Source organism: Bombina bombina, chromosome 4 (genome assembly GCF_027579735.1).
Source record: "Bombina bombina isolate aBomBom1 chromosome 4, aBomBom1.pri, whole genome shotgun sequence".
Lineage (NCBI taxonomy): Eukaryota > Metazoa > Chordata > Amphibia > Anura > Bombinatoridae > Bombina > Bombina bombina.
The window spans coordinates 1,150,125,706-1,150,145,291 of record NC_069502.1 but is presented as its reverse complement, the minus strand read 5'-3'; the positions used below and the strand labels follow the sequence as shown (position 1 = coordinate 1,150,145,291).

The 19,586-nt window shown below is 39.6% G+C and overlaps 1 protein-coding gene across 1 annotated transcript in view; it reads left to right on the top strand.

The window, feature by feature from the left end:
• LOC128658081 (zinc transporter ZIP9-B) overlaps positions 1-19,586 on the top strand; it is a 168,164-nt gene that overhangs the window by 55,120 nt on the left and 93,458 nt on the right. Inside the window, exon 4 of the mRNA XM_053712537.1 lies at positions 6,583-6,651. Coding sequence (XP_053568512.1) covers positions 6,583-6,651 — 69 coding nt within the window. The remainder of the gene's footprint in view (positions 1-6,582; positions 6,652-19,586) is intronic.

The window sequence follows — 19,586 nt, the reverse complement described above, 5'->3', positions numbered from 1 at the left end:
GCGGCAGTCATGGATAATACACTGTCAGCGGTATTAGCCAGACTACCTGAACTTAGAGGTTAGCGAGATAGCTCTGGGGTGAGACAAAATGCAGAGCATACTGATGCTTTAAGAACCATGTCTGATACTGCCTCACAATATGCAGAAGCTGAGGAAGGAGAGCTTCAGTCAGTGGGTGATGTTAATGACTCAGGAAAGATACCTGATTCTAATATTTCTACATTTAAATTTAAGCTTGAACACCTCCGCATGTTACTTAGGGAGGTTTTAGCTGCTCTGAATGACTGTGATACCATTGCAGTGCCAGAGAAATTTTGTAGACTGGATAAATGCTTTGCAGTGCCGGTGTGTACTGATGTTTTTCCAATACCTAAAAGGTTTACAGAAATTATTAATAAGGAATGGGATAGACCAGGTGTGCCGTTCTCTTCCCCTCCTATTTTTAGAAAAATGTTTTCCAATAGAAGCCACCACACAGACTTATGGCAGACAGTCCCCTAAGGTGGAGGGAGCAGTTTCTACTCTAGCAAAGCGTACTACTATCCCTGTCGAGGACAGTTGTGCTTTTTTAGAGCCAATGGATAAAAAATTAGAAGGTTACCTTAAGAAAATATTTATTCAACAAGGTTTTATCCTACAGCCCATTGCATGCATTGCCCCTGTCACTGTTGCTGCGGCGTACTGGTTTGAGTCTCTGGAAGAGGCTTTACAGGTAGAGACTCCATTGGATGACATACTTGGCAAACTTAGAGCACTTAAGCTAGCCAATTATTTTATTTCTGATGCCATTGTTCATTTGAATAAACTAACGGCTAAGAATTCTGGTTTTGCTATACAGGCGCACAGAGCGCTATGGCTTAAATCATGGTCAGCTGACGTGACTTTAAAATCTAAGCTACTTAACATTCCCTTCAAGGGGCAGACCCTATTCGGGCCTGGTTTGAAGGAGATTATTGCTGATATCACGGGAGGAAATGGTTGTGCCCTTCCTCAGGACAGGTCCAAATCTAGGGCCAAACAGTCTAATTTTCGTGCCTTTCGAAACTACAAGGCAGGTGCGGCATCAACTTCCTCTAATAATAAACAAGAGGGAACTTTTGCTCAATCCAAGACGGTCTGGAGACCAAACCAGACCTGGAAAAAAGGTAAGCAGGTCAAAAAGCCTGCTGCTGCCTCTAAGACCGCATGAAGGAACGACCCCCTATCCGGTAACGGATCTAGTAGGGGGCAGACTTTCACTCTTCGCCCAGGCGTGGGCAAGAGATGTTCAGGATCCCTGGGCGTTGGAAATTATATCCCAGGGATATCTTATGGACTTCAAAGCTTCCCCCCCAAAAGGGAGATTTCACCTTTCACAATTATCTGCAAACCAGATAAAGAGTGAGGCATTCTTACACTGTGTACGAGACCTCCTAGTTATGGGAGTGATCCATCCAGTTCCAAAGGAGGAACAGGAACAGGGTTTTTACTCAAATCTGTTTGTGGTTCCCAAAAAAGAGGGAACCTTCAGACCGATTTTGGATCTAAAGATCTAAAACAAATTCCTCAAAGTTCCGTCGTTCAAGATGGAAACTATTCGTACCATCCTACCACTGATCCAGGAGGGTCAATATATGACTACAGTGGATCTAAAGGATGCTTATGTTCACTTTCCGATACACAAAGATCATCATCGGTTTCTCAGGTTTGCCTTTCAAGACAGGCATTACCAGTTGTAACTCTTCCCTTTGGATTAGCTACAGCCCCAAGAATCTTTACAAAGGTTCTAGGGTCGCTTTTGGCGGTCCTAAGGCCGCGGGGCATAGCAGTAGCCCCTTATTTAGATGACATCCTGATACAGGCGTCAAACTTCCAAATTGCCAAGTCTCATACGGACGTAGTACTGGCATTTCTGAGGTCGCATGGTTGGAAAGTGAACGAGGAAAAGTGTTCTCTATCCCCACTCACAAGAGTTTCCTTTCTAGGGACTCTGATAGATTCTGTAGAAATGAAAATTTACCTTGACGGAGTCCAGGTTATCAAAGCTTCTAAATTCCTGTCGGGTTCTTCATTCCATTCCGCTCCCTTTGGTGGCTCAGTGTATGGAAGTAATCAGCTTAATGGTAGCGGCAATGGACATAGTGCCGTTTGCAAGCTTACATCTCAGACCGCTGCAACTATGCAGGCTCAGTCAGTGGAGCGGGGATTACACAGATTTGGCCCCTCAACTGAATCTGGACCAAGAGACCAGGGATCCTCTTCCCTGGTGGCTATCTCGGGTCCATCTGTCCAAAGGTATGACTTTCGCAGGCCAGATTGGACTATTGTAACAACAAATGCCAGCCTTCTAGGTTGGGGTGCAGTCTGGAACTCCCTGAAGGCTCAGGGATCGTGGACTCAGGAGGAGTCTCTCCTTCCAATAAATATTCTGGAACTAAGAGCGATATTCAAGGCTCTTCAGGTTTGGCCTCAGTTAGCAACTCTGAGGTACATCAGATTTCAGTCGGTCAACATCACGACTGTAGCTTACATCAACCATCGAGGGGGAACAAGAAGTTCCCTAGAGATGTTAGAAGTTTCAAAAATAATTCACTGGGTAGAGATTCACTCTTGCCACCTATCAGCTACCCATATCCCAGGTGTAGAGCACTGGGAGGCGGATTTTCTAAGTCGTCAGACTTTTCATCCGGGAGAGTGGGAACTCCATCCGGAGGTATTTGCACAACTGATTCTCCGTTGGGGCAAACCAGAACTGGATCTCATGGCGTCTCGCCAGAACGCCAAGCTTCCGTGTTACGGATCCAGGTCCAGGGATCCCAAGGCGACACTGATAGATACTCTAGCAGCGCCCTGGTCTTTCAACCTGGCTTATGTGTTTCCACCGTTTCCTCTGCTCTCTCGACTGATTGCCAAGATCAAGCAGGAGAGAGCATCATTGATTCTGATAGCACCTGCGTGGCCACACAGGACCTGGTATGCAGATCTAGTGGACATGTCATCCTTTCCACCATGGTCTCTGCCTCTGAGACAGGACCTTCTACTTCAGGGTCCTTTCAACCATCCAAATCTAATTTCTCTGAGGCTGACTGCCTGGAGATTAAATGCTTGATTTTATCAAAGCGTGGCTTCTCCGAGTCAGTTATTGATACCTTGATACAGGCACGAAAGCCTGTCACCAGGAAAATTTACCATAAGGTATGGCGTAGATATCTTTATTGGTGTGAATCCAAGGGTTACTCATGGAGTAAGGTCAGGATTCCTAGGATTTTATCTTTTCTCCAAGAAGGTTTGGAAAAAGGATTGTCAGCTAGTTTCTTAAAGGGACAGATTTTTGCTCTGTCTATTCTTTTGCACTAGCGTCTGGCAGACGTTCAGGCATTTTGTCAGGCTTTAGTTTGAATCAAGCCTGTGTTTAAACCTGTTGCTCCACCATGGAGCTTAAACTTGGTTCTTAAGGTTCTTCAAGGAGTTCCGTTTGAACCTCTTCATTCCATAGATAAACTTTTATCTTGGAAAGTTCTTTTTTTTTTTTTGGTAGCTATTTCCTCGGCTCGTAGAGTCTCTGAGCTATCTGCCTTACAATGTGATTCTCCTTATCTGATTTTTCATACGGATAAGGTAGTCCTGCGTACCATACCTGGGTTCTTACCTAAGGTGGTATCTAACAAGAATATCAATCAAGAGATTGTGGTTCCATCCTTGTGTTACACAATCTGGACGTGGTCTGTGCTTTAAAGTTTTACTTACAAGCTACTAAAGATTTTCGTCAAACATCTGCTTTGTTTGTTGTCTACTCTGGACAGAGGAGAGGTCAAAAGGCTTTGGCAACCTCTTTTTCTTTTTGGCTAAGAAGCTTAATCCGCTTAGCCTATGAGACTGCTGGACAGCAGCCTCCTGAAAGGATTACAGCTCATTCCACTAGAGCTGTGGCTTCCACTTGGGCCTTTAAAAATGAGGCTTCTGTTGAACAGATTTGCAAGGCGGCGACTTGGTCTTCGCTTCATACTTTTTCAAAATTTTACAAATTTGATACTTTTGCTTCTTCGGAGGCTATATTTGGGAGAAAGGTTTTACAGGCAGTGGTTCCTTCCATTTAAGTTCCTGCCTTGTCCCTCCCTTCATCCGTGTACTTTAGCTTTGGTATTGGTATCCCACAAGTAATGGATGATCCGTGGACTGGATACACCTTACAAGAGAAAACACAATTTATGCTTACCTGATAAATTTATTTCTCTTGTGGTGTATCCAGTCCACGGCCCGCCCTGTCATTTTAAGGCAGCTAATTTTTAAATTTAAACTACAGTAACCACTACACCCTATAGTTCCTCCTTTCTTGGCTTGTTTTCGGTCGAATGACTGGCTATGACAGTTAGGGGAGGAGCTATATTACAGCTCTGCTGTGGGTGTCCTCTTGCAACTTCCTGTTGGGAATGAGAATATCCCACAAGTAATGGATGATCCGTGGACTGGATACACCACAAGAGAAATACATTTATCAGGTAAGCATAAATTGTGTTTTTTCATCGCTTTCTGGGTGACCAGTCAACTCTTTGTGCCATTTCTTTTATTACGTTTTACAAGCTCACTAAATGAAAGAACACAAAAAAACAACCAACTTGATAGCAATCACATAACACATTGACAAAATGTCCTCCTCTCAGCTCCAAAACATCAATAGCTGAATCCTACTGTGAACTTATTGGCTCATTGTGAAAACAACACGACACCTGATTGGCTCTCTAAACACTCATGCTCATTGGGTACATTCAAATGAAGGAAAGCTACTTCATATCAACATAAGCAAGTTGTGCTTCCTTTTTCTGGTTATTTGGCTATAATTTTTCATAGACTACAGATAATTGAACAAACTCTGTTGCATTACATTATTGATTAAATTATCTTTCCATTGATATATAATTTTATGGTATTACTAAAAAAAGTGTTGTTATGACCCATCAAGCCTCAAAAATACACTTTTTCCAAAAAGTTTCCACAATTTTGGCCACTACTGTATGTTCTGTCAGTTTAATTAGTATAAAGCTGAGAGATAAATCGGTGAGATCTGCAGGGTTAAAATCTGTGGCGAATAGGATAAGTGATACGAGAGAGCTTCATTTATGCAAAAAAAAAAAAACTTTGTCTGGTCCATATCTGTTGGTATGAGACTAATTTTCAAAAGATAAAAGATACAAAGTGCAACCATAATTTTCACAAGATACACAGAAATATACACAAGTTACAATCCTAAAAATACTGTTCAAAATATAAATATAGCAAAGCACAAAGTTTAAATTAACAAAAGTTGGAATTCCAAATCCAAAACCTAAACTAAATACCAAGTACAAAATGTTATAAGGATCATGTGCGGGACCTCAAGGCACTAAGAGATGATTTTATATACAGGTGGTCCTCGGTTTGGGCCGGTTCAATTTGCGCCGTTTCAGAACAACCTTTTTTTTCCAGTCATGTGACTGCTATTGAAAAGCAGTGCACTAATTAAAATAGCCAGTAGGTGGAGCTGTCCGCTTGTGTTGCAGCAAAGTTATGCAAGTTTAACAGACTTAAATTAATCTGTGTACACAGACCAGACCTTAGCTATCGAGCAACAAGATCTAGCAGCCACTTCCCTATTATCTTCCTGTCCAGCTGCTTGAGGTAAGGGTGCCTAACTGCCTATTAATCACTCCAGATTGAAATGCATAGAATAGGTGCAGACCCAATATTATCTAACATGCTAACAATGCAGAGAACTGTTTGCAGAAAAATGCAAGTAAAAAAATGTTTTTGTTCATGAAACTTAGTTTGATGATACAGTCTGTTGTGTGATTATTTAATTAGGTTTATAATACTGTTTAGCATTTAAAGTCTTCATTTCAAAGCTTTAAAAATAATGTATTAGGTGTTACTTATGTCAATTTTGAGAGGGGCCTGAAACCTAACTCCCTCACTTCCCATTGACTTACATTATAAACTGAGTTTCAATTTACAACGGTTTCGATTTACAACCATTCCTTCTGGAACCTAATCTCGGTGTAAACTGAGGGCTACCTGTACTCTCCTAAGCAGTGAGCTTTTGAGAGCATTCCTCTTTTATGTGAGAGTTTGAGAGGTAAGAATGACTTTAGTGTTGTGTGCTCTGATATGATATTGCCTTTGTGTGTAACTTAGAGGATTCATCATTATATGGAATTTATCACAATAACATTACAGATACAATTTAATAAGAATTTGGAATTCTCTGCCTAATGAGGCTGTTTTAGCAAATTCACTAGATGTTCTTAAAAATGACTAGATGCATACTTGTAAAATCAGCATATACAGGGCTATAACAGATAGTATTGACAGTAAAGTCGTTTGTTGATCCAAGGAGAAATCTGATTGTCACTTTGGAGTGAAGAGGGATTTTTTTGTCCCTTGAAGGCACAATGGTAAATAGCTTCAATTTGTTTTGTTGGTTTTTTTTTTTGCATTCTTTTGGATCAGCAGCAGTAACAGGAATGTGTGAAAGGTTGAACTTGATGGACTTTTACTATGTAACTATGACAACACTATGTTTGACTATGCTAATTGTTTGCTAATTAAACAACAAAATATTTGTTTCAGATCCCAGAACAGGAATGTCAGCTGGCACCAGTATAACTGCGACGCTCGGGCTGGTGATACATGCAGCGGGTAAGCGTGAACCCATCACTGCTGGAAGTCTGTTTGTTTTTGTGTGTATACGCATATGTGTACCCTTATGCACTGGTACTACTGTGTGTGTATATGCATATGTGTACCCTTGTGCACTGTTACTACTGTGTGTGTATATATACATATGTGTACCCTTGTGCACTGTTACTACTGTGTGTATATGCATATGTGTACCCTTGTGCACTGGTACTACTGTGTGTGTATATGCATATGTGTACCCTTGTGCACTGTTACTACTGTGTGTGTATATATACATATGTGTACCCTTGTGCACTGTTACTACTGTGTGTATATGCATATGTGTACCCTTGTGCACTGGTACTACTGTGTGTGTATATGCATATGTGTACCCTTGTGCACTGTTACTACTGTGTGTGTATATGCGTTTGTGTACCCTTGTGCACTGTTACTACTGTGTGTGTATAGGCATGTGTGTACCCTTGTGCACTGTTACTACTGTGTGTGTATATATACATATGTGTACCCTTGTGCACTGGTACTACTGTGTGTGTATATGCATATGTGTACCCTTGTGCACTGTTACTACTGTGTGTGTATATGCATATGTGTACCCTTGTGCACTGTTACAACTGTGTGTGTATATGCATATGTGTACCCTTGTGCACTGTTACTACTGTGTGTATATGCGTTTGTGTACCCTTGTGCACTGTTACTACTGTATGTGTGTATTTGCATATGTGTACCCTTGTGCACTGTTACTACTGTGTGTGTATATGCATATGTGTACCCTTGTGCACTGGTACTACTGTGTGTGTATATGCATATGTGTACCCTTGTGCACTGGTACTACTGTGTGTGTATATACATATGTGTACCCTTGTGCACTGGTACTACTGTGTGTGTATATGCATATGTGTACCCTTGTGCACTGTTACTACTGTGTGTGTGTGTATACACATATGTGTACCCTTGTGCACTGTTACTACTGTGTGTGTATATGCATATGTGTACCCTTGTGCACTGTTACTACTGTGTGTGTATATGCATATGTGTACCCTTGTGCACTGTTACTACTGTGTGTGTATATGCATATGTGTACCCTTGTGCACTGTTAATACTGTGTGTGTATATGTGTATGGGTACCCTTGTGCACTGTTACTACTGTGTGTGTATATGCATATGTGTAGCCTTGTGCACTGTTACTACTGTGTGTGTATATGCATATGTGTACCCTTGTGCACTGTTACTACTGTGTGTGTATATGCATATGTGTACCCTTGTGCACTGTTACTACTGTGTGTGTATATGCATATGTGTACCCTTGTGCACTGTTACTACTTTGTGTGTATATGCATATGTGTACCCTTGTGCACTGTTACTACTGTGTGTGTACAGGTATACCTCACTTTACAGCGCTTCGCTAATACAGCTCTCTGTGGAGCTGAAGTTCAGCCTCCAAGGATTTTGAAACAGTGCTGTAATCATTGTGAGATTGCAAGAAAAGTGACTAGCACCATTTTGTTACGCGCAGTTCACTCTGTTTACAGCATTACAGTGCAATCTGTGTCTCATTGCTATAGTCTGTCAAATTGTACTACAGTAATTGTCACTATTTTACAGGTGCAGTATTTATTGAATCCTAATTGAATACTGTGCTGTGCTAGTGTTAAACTAAACGTAGCACAACTGCACCTCTAATATATTTTAGTTCAAACATGTTTTAAAGTCTTTAAACACACTGGCAAGTGAAAAGAAAGCTAAAACTGCCTTGTTTCACTTTAAGGCGGTTTTCACTGCACTGTTACTACTCTGTGTGTATATGCATATGTGTAGCCTTGTGCACTGTTACTACTGTGTGTGTATATGTGTATGTGTACCCTTGTGCACTGTTACCACTGTGTGTGTGTGTGTATGCATATGTGTACCCTTGTGCACTGTTACTACTGTGTGTATATGCATATGTGTAACCTTGTGCACTGTTACTACTGTGTGTGTATATGCGTATGTGTACCCTTGTGCACTGTTACTACTGTGTGTGTATATGCGTATGTGTACCCTTGTGCACTGTTACTACTGTGTGTGTATATGCGTATGTGTACCCTTGTGCACTGTTACTACTGTGTGTGTATATGCATATGTGTACCCTTGTGCACTGTTACTACTGTGTGTGTATATGCATATGTTTACCCTTATGCATATATACACACAGTAGTAACAGTGCACAAGGGTACACATATGCATATACACACACAGTATTAACAGTGCACAAGGGTACACATATGCATATACACACACAGTAGTAACAGTGCACAAGGGTACACATACGCATATACACACACAGTATTAACAGTGCACAAGGGTACACATATGCATATACACACACAGTATTAACAGTGCACAAGGGTACACATATACATATATACACACAGTAGTAACAGTGCACATGTGTACCCTTGTGCACTGTTACCATTGTATGTGTATATGCATATGTGTACCCTTTTGCACTGTTACTACTGTGTGTGTATATGCATATGTGTACCCTTGTGCACTGTTACTACTGTGTGTGTGTATATGCATATGTGTACCCTTGTGCACTGTTACTACTGTGTGTATATGCGTTTGTGTACCCTTGTGCACTGTTACTACTGTATGTGTGTATTTGCATATGTGTACCCTTGTGCACTGTTACTACTGTGTGTGTATATGCATATGTGTGCCCTTGTGCACTGTTACTACTCTGTGTGTATATGCATATGTGTACCCGTGTGCACTGTTACTGCTGTGTGTATATGCATATGTGTACCCTTATGCACTGTTACTACTGTGTGTGTATATACATATGTGTACCCTCACACACATACACACAGTAGTAGCAGTTCACAAGGGTACACATACGCATCCACACACACAGTAGTAACAGTTAACAAGGGTACACATACGCATATACACACAGTAGTAACAGTACACAAGGGTACACATATGTATATACACACACACAATAGTAACAGTGCACAAGGGTACACATATGCATATACACACACAGTAGTAACAGTGCACAAGGGTACACATATGCATATATAAACACAGTAATAACAGTGCACAAGGGTACACATATGTATATACACACACAGTAGTAACAGTGCACAAGGGTACACATATGCATATACACACACAGAAGTAACAGTGCACAAGGGTACACATATGCATATACACACACAGTAGTAACAGTGCACAAGGGTACACATATGCATATATACACACAGTAGTAACAGTGCACAAGGGGTACACATATTCATATACACACAGTAGGAGTCAATGGGAGTCTGACAGCAGCGAAAGCTTATGTTCGCTGCTGCCCGATATCCCATTGATTCCTATGGGAACGTCTACACCTAACACCCTAACATGTACCCCGAGTCTAAACACCCCTAATCTGCCCCCCCTACACCGCCGCCACCTACATTATACTTATTAACCCCTAAACCGCCGCTCACGGACCCCGCTGCCACCTAAATTATAATTATTAACCCCTAATCTGACCCCCCTACACCGCCGCCACCTACATTAAATTTATTAACCCCTAAACCCAAGTCTAACCCAAACCCCCCTAACTTAAATATAATTTCAATAAATATAAATAAATATTCCTATCATTAAATAAATTATTCCTATTTAAAGCTAAATACTTACCTATAATATAAACCCTAAGCTAGCTAGTTCAATCCTATTGGCTGATCCAATCAGCCAATAGGATTGAGCTCGCATTCTATTGGCTGATTGGAACAGCCATTAGAATGCAAGCTCAATCCTATTGGCTGATTGCATCAGCCAATAAGATTTTTCCTACCTTAATTCCGATTGGCTGATAGAATTCTGGCTGTCTGGAGGACCACTTCTGCCCGGTTGGGTGAAGATGTCTCAAGGTAGGGTGATCTTCAAGGGGTTAGTGTTAGGTTTTATTAAGGGGGGATTAGGTGGGTTTTAGAGTAGGGTTGGGTGTGTAGGTGGTGGGTTGTAATGTTGGGGGGGTATTGTATTTTTTTTTTACAGGTAAAAGAGATGATTACTTTGGGGCAATGCCCTGCAAAAGGCCCTTTTAAGGGCTATTTGTAATTTCGTGTAGGGTAGGGCTTTTTTATTTTGGGGGGCTTTTTTATTTTATTAGGGGGATTAGATTAGGTGTAATTAGTTTAAAATTCTTGTAATTATTTTACTATTTTCTGTAATTTAGTGTTCGGTAATTAATTTAATTATAGTGTAGTGTTAGGTGTAATTGTAACTTAGGTTAGGTTTTATTTTACAGGTAAATTTGTACTTATTTTAGCTAGGTAGTTATTAAATAGTTAATAACTATTTAATAACTATTATACCTAGTTAAAATAAATACAAACTTGCCTGTAAAATAAAAATAAATCCTAAGCTAGCTACAATGTAACTATTAGTTATATTGTAGCTAGCTTAGGGTTTATTTTATAGGTAAGTATTTAGTTTTAAATAGGAATAATTTATTTAATGATAGGAATATTTATTTATATTTATTGAAATTATATTTAATTTAGGGGGATTAGGGTTAGACTTAGGTTTAGGGGTTAATAAATTTAATGTAGGTGGTGGCGGTGTAGGGGGTCAGATTAGGGGTTAATAAATATAATGTACGTGGCGGCGGGGACCGGGAGCGGCGGTTTAGGGGTTAATAAGTATAATGTAGGTGGCGGCGGTATAGGGGGGGGGCAGATTAGGGGTGTTTAGACTCGGGGTACATGTTAGGGTGTTAGGTGTAGACGTTCCCATAGGAATCAATGGGATATCGGGCAGCAGCGAACATAAGCTTTCGCTGCTGTCAGACTCCCATTGACTCCTACTGTGTGTATATGAATATGTGTACCCTTGTGCACTGTTACTACTGTGTGTATATATGCATATATGTACCCTTGTGCACTGTTACTACTGTGTGTGTATATGCATATGTGTACCCTTGTGCACTGTTATTACTGTGTGTGTATATGCATATGTGTACCCTTGTGCACTGTTATTACTGTGTTTATATATGCATATGTGTACCCTTGTGCACTGTTACTACTGTGTGTGTGTATATGCATATGTGTACCCTTGTGCACTGTTATTACTGTGTGTGTATATGCATATGTGTACCCTTGTGCACTGTTACTACTGTGTGTGTATATACATATGTGTACCCTTGTGCACTGTTATTACTGTGTGTGTATATGCATATGTGTACCCTTGTGCACTGTTACTACTGTGTGTATATGCGTTTGTGTACCCTTGTGCACTGTTACTACTGTATGTGTGTATTTGCATATGTGTACCCTTGTGCACTGTTACTACTGTGTGTGTATATGCATATGTGTACCCTTGTGCACTGATACTACTCTGTGTGTATATGCATATGTGTACCCGTGTGCACTGTTACTGCTGTGTGTATATGCATATGTGTACCCTTGTGCACTGTTACTACTGTGTGTGTATATACATATGTGTACCCTCACACACATACACACAGTAGTAGCAGTTCACAAGGGTACACATACGCATATACACACAGTAGTAACAGTACACAAGGGTACACATATGCATATACACACACAGTAGTAACAGTTCACAAGGGTACACATATGCATATACACACACAGTAGTAACAGTGCACAAGGGTACACATATGTATATACACACACAATAGTAACTGCACAAGGTTACACATATGCATATACACACACAGTAGTAACAGTGCACAAGGGTACACATATGTATATACACACACAGTAATAACAGTGCACAAGGGTACACATATGCATATACACACACAGTAGTAACAGTGCACAAGGGTACACATATGCATATATAAACACAGTAATAACAGTGCACAAGGGTACACATATGTATATACACACAGTAGTAACAGTGCACAAGGGTACACATATGCATATACACACACAGTAGTAACAGTGCACAAGGGTACACATATGCATATATACACACAGTAGTAACAGTGCACAAGGGTACACATATTCATATACACACAGTAGGAGTCAATGGGAGTCTGACAGCAGCGAAAGCTTATGTTCGCTGCTGCCCGATATCCCATTGATTCCTATGGGAACGTCTACACCTAACACCCTAACATGTACCCCGAGTCTAAACACCCCTAATCTGCCCCCCCTACACCGCCGCCACCTACATTATACTTATTAACCCCTAAACCGCCGCTCACGGACCCCGCCGCCACCTAAATGATATTTATTAACCTCTAATCTGACCCCCCTACACCGCCGCCACCTACATTAAATTTATTAACCCCTAAACCTAAGTCTAACCCAAACCCCCCCTAACGTAAATATAATTTCAATAAATATAAATAAATATTCCTATCATTAAATAAATTATTCCTATTTAAAGCTAAATACTTACCTATAATATAAACCCTAAGCTAGCTAGTTCAATCCTATTGGCTGATCCAATCAGGATTGAGCTCGCATTCTATTGGCTGATTGGAACACTGTGTGTGTATATACATATGTGTACCCTTGTGCACGGTTACTACTGTGTGTGTATATGCATAAGTGTAACCTTGTGCACTGTTACTACTGTGTGTGTATATGCATATGTGTAACCTTGTGCACTGTTACTATTGTGTGTGTGTATATACATATGTGTACCCTTGTGCACTGTTACTACTGTGTGTGTATATGCATATGTGTACCCTTGTGAACTGTTACTACTGTGTGTGTGTATGCATATGTGTACCCTTGTTAACTGTTACTACTGTGTGTGTGGATGCGTATGTGTACCCTTGTGAACTGCTACTACTGTGTGTATGTGTGTGTTTATATGCATATGTGTACCCTTGTTACTACTGTGTGTATATATGCATATGGGTAATTACAAAAACTATCCCACTTGCGCTGATAATGGATAAAGTTAGACCAGCTCCACAACTTATAGGATTCCCTAAAATCTTAAAAAGATATAGCTCAAAAATAAACAATAGTGGTGCGCACCAAACAAGACAGGTCTAGAATAATATAACAAATTAATTCACAATGGTTATACCAAAACAAGTAGAAGCTTCAAAGTAATAAGATGTTAAAACATACGTTCAGAAAAACTTAACACAATGTATTAAGTGCAATGGAGTAAAATGCACAGAATAAACAATTTATTAGCAATTGTGGCAGAAAAAACAAAACGCACAATGGTAATCTCTGTTGCAGACAGAGATTATAAAACGTTAAAATAGTGTATACGCAGACTAAGAGAGCAGCTTCCCATAGGATATGTCAAAGTCAGCAAATAAATCCCAATAGTGAGAAATCCCCAAATGCTATCCACACAAAAAAGTGCAGTGCACAAAGGTAATAACAGCCAGGTACCTTACTAAGACTCTAGGAGCTCAGACCATTTGTATCCAAATGGTTCCTTATAGGAAAGGATTGAAGATCACTTCCAGCATATACAGCTCTGGGACTCTTGAAGAAGCCGCCACGGAATAAAAATGCCAAGCTCCGCTCCCCTGTACTTCCTCGAATCCGACTACAGCTGTTCTTACGTAACACGGTAAGTACATCACACAGTGTGTGGTGTCCTCCCTAGGACAAAAACGAATGAAATAACTGCAACGCGTTTCGGCTCACACAGAGCCTTTCTCAAGCCTGATACCATCCGTTACCAAATGTCTCTTTAAATACCCTCAAGGGTACACTTTGCTTGTTAGGTATTCACCTATTTAAAATGGCCCAATATGTCAATAGTACTCACTTTGATATGCATATGAACTTAAAGAGTGTCCCAATATATAATTAAGTGCAAGTAAACACATCATTAAATTCATAATTAAATTACAGTTAATAAGAATTATGAAACAAGATCCAATTGATATGTCTCAGAATTACACATATAAAGTATTTAATATTCGATATTAGTTAATTCTAAAAGTACACATCCAAATTATATATAAAAACAATAGCTTCCCTAAAAACTTGCTCGTTAAAAATACTTGCTCATTAAAAAATCATGATTTTTTTTTTTTTAAACCTAAAATCTAGTATATACAGTTTTTTTCTTCAAACAGTAATGGGAGATCTTTTAATATAAATGAACTTATTACATGTACTAACAAAAATGTTGTCTATTTAATACAGTGTAAATGTGGCAGTCAGTATGTAGGTGAGTCCACTAGACCCTTTAGGGAGCGGTTCCGAGAACATATTTAATCAATTGAACACGCAGATAAAGATAGGAATAAGGACCTACTGGTCCCAAAACCTTTTACTAACTGTAATGGGGGTAACCTAAAATGTTTCTCCTATATAGGGATAGCTAAGTTAGTGGATGGAGGTAAGGGGGGATTGAGAAATATCTGTTACAATTGGAATCTAAATGTATATTCAATCTAGACACTTTAACTCCCAATGGTCTTAATTTGGAGATGGATTTATCAATATTTCTGAAATTAATTTTAGATATTGGAGATGAAATTTTAGATATTTAAATTTGTGTATTATATCAGTTGTACAGCAATATATACTAGATTTTAGGTTTTAAAAAAATCATGATTTTTTTAATGAGTAAGTTTTTTTAGGGAAGCTATTGTTTTTATATATAATTTGGATGTGTACTTTTAGAATTTACTAATATCTAATATTAAATACTTTATATGTGTAATTCTGAGACATATCAATTGGATCTTGTTTCATAATTCCTTTTTAAGCTTACTAATTGCTATTAACTATAATTTAATTATGAATTTAATGATGTGTTTACTTGCACTTTAAAGGGACAGTCTACACCAGAATTTTTATTGTTTTAAAAGATAGATAATCCCTTTTATTACCCATTTCCCAGTTTTGCATAACCAACACATTTCTAATAATATACTTTTAACCTCTGTGATTATCTTGTATGTAAGCCTCTGCAAACTGCCCCTTTTTTTCAGTTCTTTTGACAGACTTGCAGTCTAGCCAATCAGTGCCTGCTCCCAGATAACTTCCTGTGCACGAGCACAGTGTTATCTATATGAAATACGTGAACTAACACCCTCTAGTGGTGAAAAACTGTTAAAATGCAATCTGAAAGAGGTGGGCTTCAAGGTCTAAGAAATTAGCATATGAACCTCCTAGGTTAAGCTTTCAACTAAGAATACCAAGAAAACAAAGCAAAATTGGTGATAAAAGTAAATTGGAAAATTGTTTAAAATTACATGCTCTATCTGAATCATGAAAGTTTATTTTGGCCTAGACTGTCCCTTTAATGATATATTGGGGCGCTCTTTAAGTTTATATGCATATCAAAGTGAGTACTATTGACATATTGGGCCCTTTTAAATATTTGAATACCTAACAAGCAAAGGGTACCCTTGGGGGTATTTAAAGAGACCTTTGGCAACAGATGGTATCAGACTTGAGAGGCTCTGTGTGAGCCGAAATGCGTTGCTGTTATTCCATTTGTTTTTTGTCCTAGGGAAGACACCACACACTGTGTGACGAACCCACCGTGTTACGTATGAACAGCTGTAGGCGGATTTGAGAAAGTACAGGGGAGCGGAGCTTGGCGTCTTTCTTCCGTGGCGGCTTCTTTAAGAGTCCCAGAGCTGTATATGCTGGATGTGATCTTCAATCCTTTCCTATAAGGACCCATTCGGATACAAATACTGAGAGCTTTTGGGAAATAAGAACCTGGCCACCAGGAGGAGGCAAAGACATCCCAGCCAAAGGTTTAAATATTCCTCCCACTTCCCTCATCCCCAGTCATTCTTTGCCTTTCGTCCCAGGAGATTGGCAGAGAAGTGTCAGAATTTGTTTAGTCTATTATTGAGGGTACTACTCTTCGCAATGGGACAGGAGTTTTAAGTAGCCCTATAAGCTTCTCACTGAGGGCCTGGGTGAAAGTTAGAGTCCGCAGATGCAGGGAGAGCTCTCCTCTGCCACACCATCCTGACTCATATTAACAGCTCCAATAGAAATTGGCGTTGGCAAGTTCCGCTACCTGCTTTTTACACTCAAGTCAATGTCAAGGGTTAAGCTACTAACCTGTCACACTTGAAGGGCAGTGTTCCTGTTCCACAGCGTAGATTCTGGTAAGATTGTTTCATTTTTTTATTATATAATGTTAACACAGAATACAGGGTCACAGTGTGGCCCCTTTTTATCTTTATAGAATCAAGGGTTAATATCTCCTTAGGGGGATTATTGAACAGGGGTGAATAATAATCTTATATGTTTATTTGATTTTATGCTGCTTTCTGTGTGAGATGTTAGGCTCATAGGCTGTTATGGAATATACAGGTTTCACTTTCACTTTGAGAGCCATGCTGCTTACAAGCTTGGCGCGCTTTCTCTCATAGCAGGGACAGTCCTGCATTGTGCACTATGTGATTCTTTCCCTCCTTCGTGACTATCAGAGAGGAGTCATACATCTCTGTATGGTCTGGGTCATAGGAGGTGGTGAGTGCCCCAGCCATTGGGGTATAAAGGTGCCATTTTTTTAATAAAATAAGATGTTTTATTTCTTTAGTTCTCCGGTTATTGCACTAGCGATGGAGGATTCTGTTACGTTAGAGGGCACTCCCTCTATTCCTAAAGAGTAATTCCTGTTTTTATAGTGAGGAGGCCCTGGTTCCCCCTCTCAATTATGTTCCATATGCCTTGATATTGGGATAATTATGTTCCATATGCCTTGATATTGGGATAATTATGTTCCATATGCCTTGATAATGCGATAATATCAAACATGTTTGATACCACGGAGCCGTCCACCTCTGAGGAGTTGTCCAGTGAGGTGTGTATCCTACATTGTTATCTCTATACACATGCAGTTTTCCCATAGCATTGCGGATCCTCCATCTGGAGGGAGCCTTTTTTCTTCAGACGTTACTGCGCAGTTCAGACGGCGGTGTCTGCATCCTTAATGCTTTACCTCGCCCTGCTAAGTGCAAGCGAATGGTTACATATTGCACTCCTTCCCAGAGTACATCAAATAAATTGTGGATTTAACTGATAGGGTTATCCGAGGATGAAGTTCTCTCTGAGACATTTAGAGTATGAACTTTCTGGGTCGGAGTCTGCTGCCTCTCAACCTCCAGCTGCGGAGTAACCAGACTTTAGTTTTAGGAATTTGCGCTTCTTCTAAAGGAAGTTTTTTGCGAATTCAGTGGTTCCAGAGGGCATATTGCCTGATGAACCTTTATTTCCTAAATTGTATAGAGTTTGAGGACAGGGTGGTGCCTTCCCTTCCCTGCTCCTGTTGTCCCGGGTATTCCACCTTGGACTGTACAGTTCCCTGCGGTTGTGACTGTCCCTGAGTGTTGTACCTTTCGTTACAGAATGCGCGCCTTCGCGTGTTACTCAGACATGTTTTTTCAGTTATTGAACGACCCTATCCTTATCGGATACGGGAATACTCAGGGGCCTAGTTATCAAGCCGTCAACCTCAAATACGCTGGAATTCCGCAGCGTATTTGTGGCGAGGCTGATACGCCTTAGTTATCAAAGGCTCGAGACCGGCAAAAGTAGAATTTTGTGACGTAAGCATCGATCCGCCGGACTCAGTCCGACACAGATCGATTCTTACGTCACTCCAGATGTTCCGCACACAAGTGCGGCACATTCTCACTACTTTTGCTAGTTATCAAAAAACTAGCAGGTACGCTCGGCACTTTTACGGCCCAGCGTACCTGGTTTTCAAACCGCCACCCCTGGAGGCGGCGGATCCCATAGGAATCAATGGGAGTCTGACCATAGCGAAAGTACAAGTTCGCTGCTGACAGACATCCCATTCATTCCTATGGGAGCTGTCTACACCTAACACCCTAACATGTACCCCGAGTCTAAACACCACTAATCTGTCCCCCCTACACCGCCGCAACTAAATAAAGTTATTATCCCTAAACCGCCGCTCCCGGAGCCCACCGCAAGCTACTCTATACATATTAACCCCTAAACCGCCGCTCCCGGAGCCCACCGCAACTATAATAAATGTATTAACCCCTAAACCGCCGCTCCCTGAACCCGCCGCAACCTATATTAAATGTATTAACCCCTAATCTGCCCCCCCTACACCGTCGCCACCTATAATAAATTTAATAACCCCTATCCTGCCCCCCACTACACCGCCGCCACTGTAATAAAATTATTAACCCCTAAACCTAAGTCTAACCCTAACCCTAACGCCCCCCTAACTTAAATATTAATTAAATAAATCTAAATAAATTAACTCTTATTAACTAAATGAATCCTATTTAAAACTAAATACTTACCTATAAAATAAACCCTAATATAGCTACAATATAAATAATAATTATATTGTAGCTATCTTAGGATTTATTTTTATTTTACAGGCACCTTTCAATTTATTTTAACTAGGTACAATAGCTATTAAATAGTTATTAACTATTTAATAGCTTACCTAGCTAAAATAAAGAGAAATTTACCTGTAAAATAAAAACTAACCTAAGTTACAATTACACCTAACACTACACTATACTTTAATAAATTATTCCTATTTAAAACTAAATACTTACCTGTAAAATAAACCCTAAGATAGCTACAATATAATTAATAATTATATTGTAGCTATCTTAGGATTTATCTTTATTTTACAGGTAACTTTGTATTTATTTTAGCTAGTTAGAATAGTTATTAAATAGTTACCTGTATTAACTATTTAATAACTACCTAGCTAAAAGAAATACAAAATTACCTGTAAAATAAATCCTAACCTAAGTTACAATTAAACCTAATACTACACTATCATTAAATTAATTAAATAAACTACCTACAAATAACTACAATTAAATACAATTACATAAACTAACTAAAGTACAAAAAATAAAAAAAGCTAAGTTACAAAAAATAAAAAAATAAGTTACAAACATGTTAAAAATATTACAACAATTTTAAGCTACTTACACCTAATCTAAGCCCCCTAATAAAATAACAAAC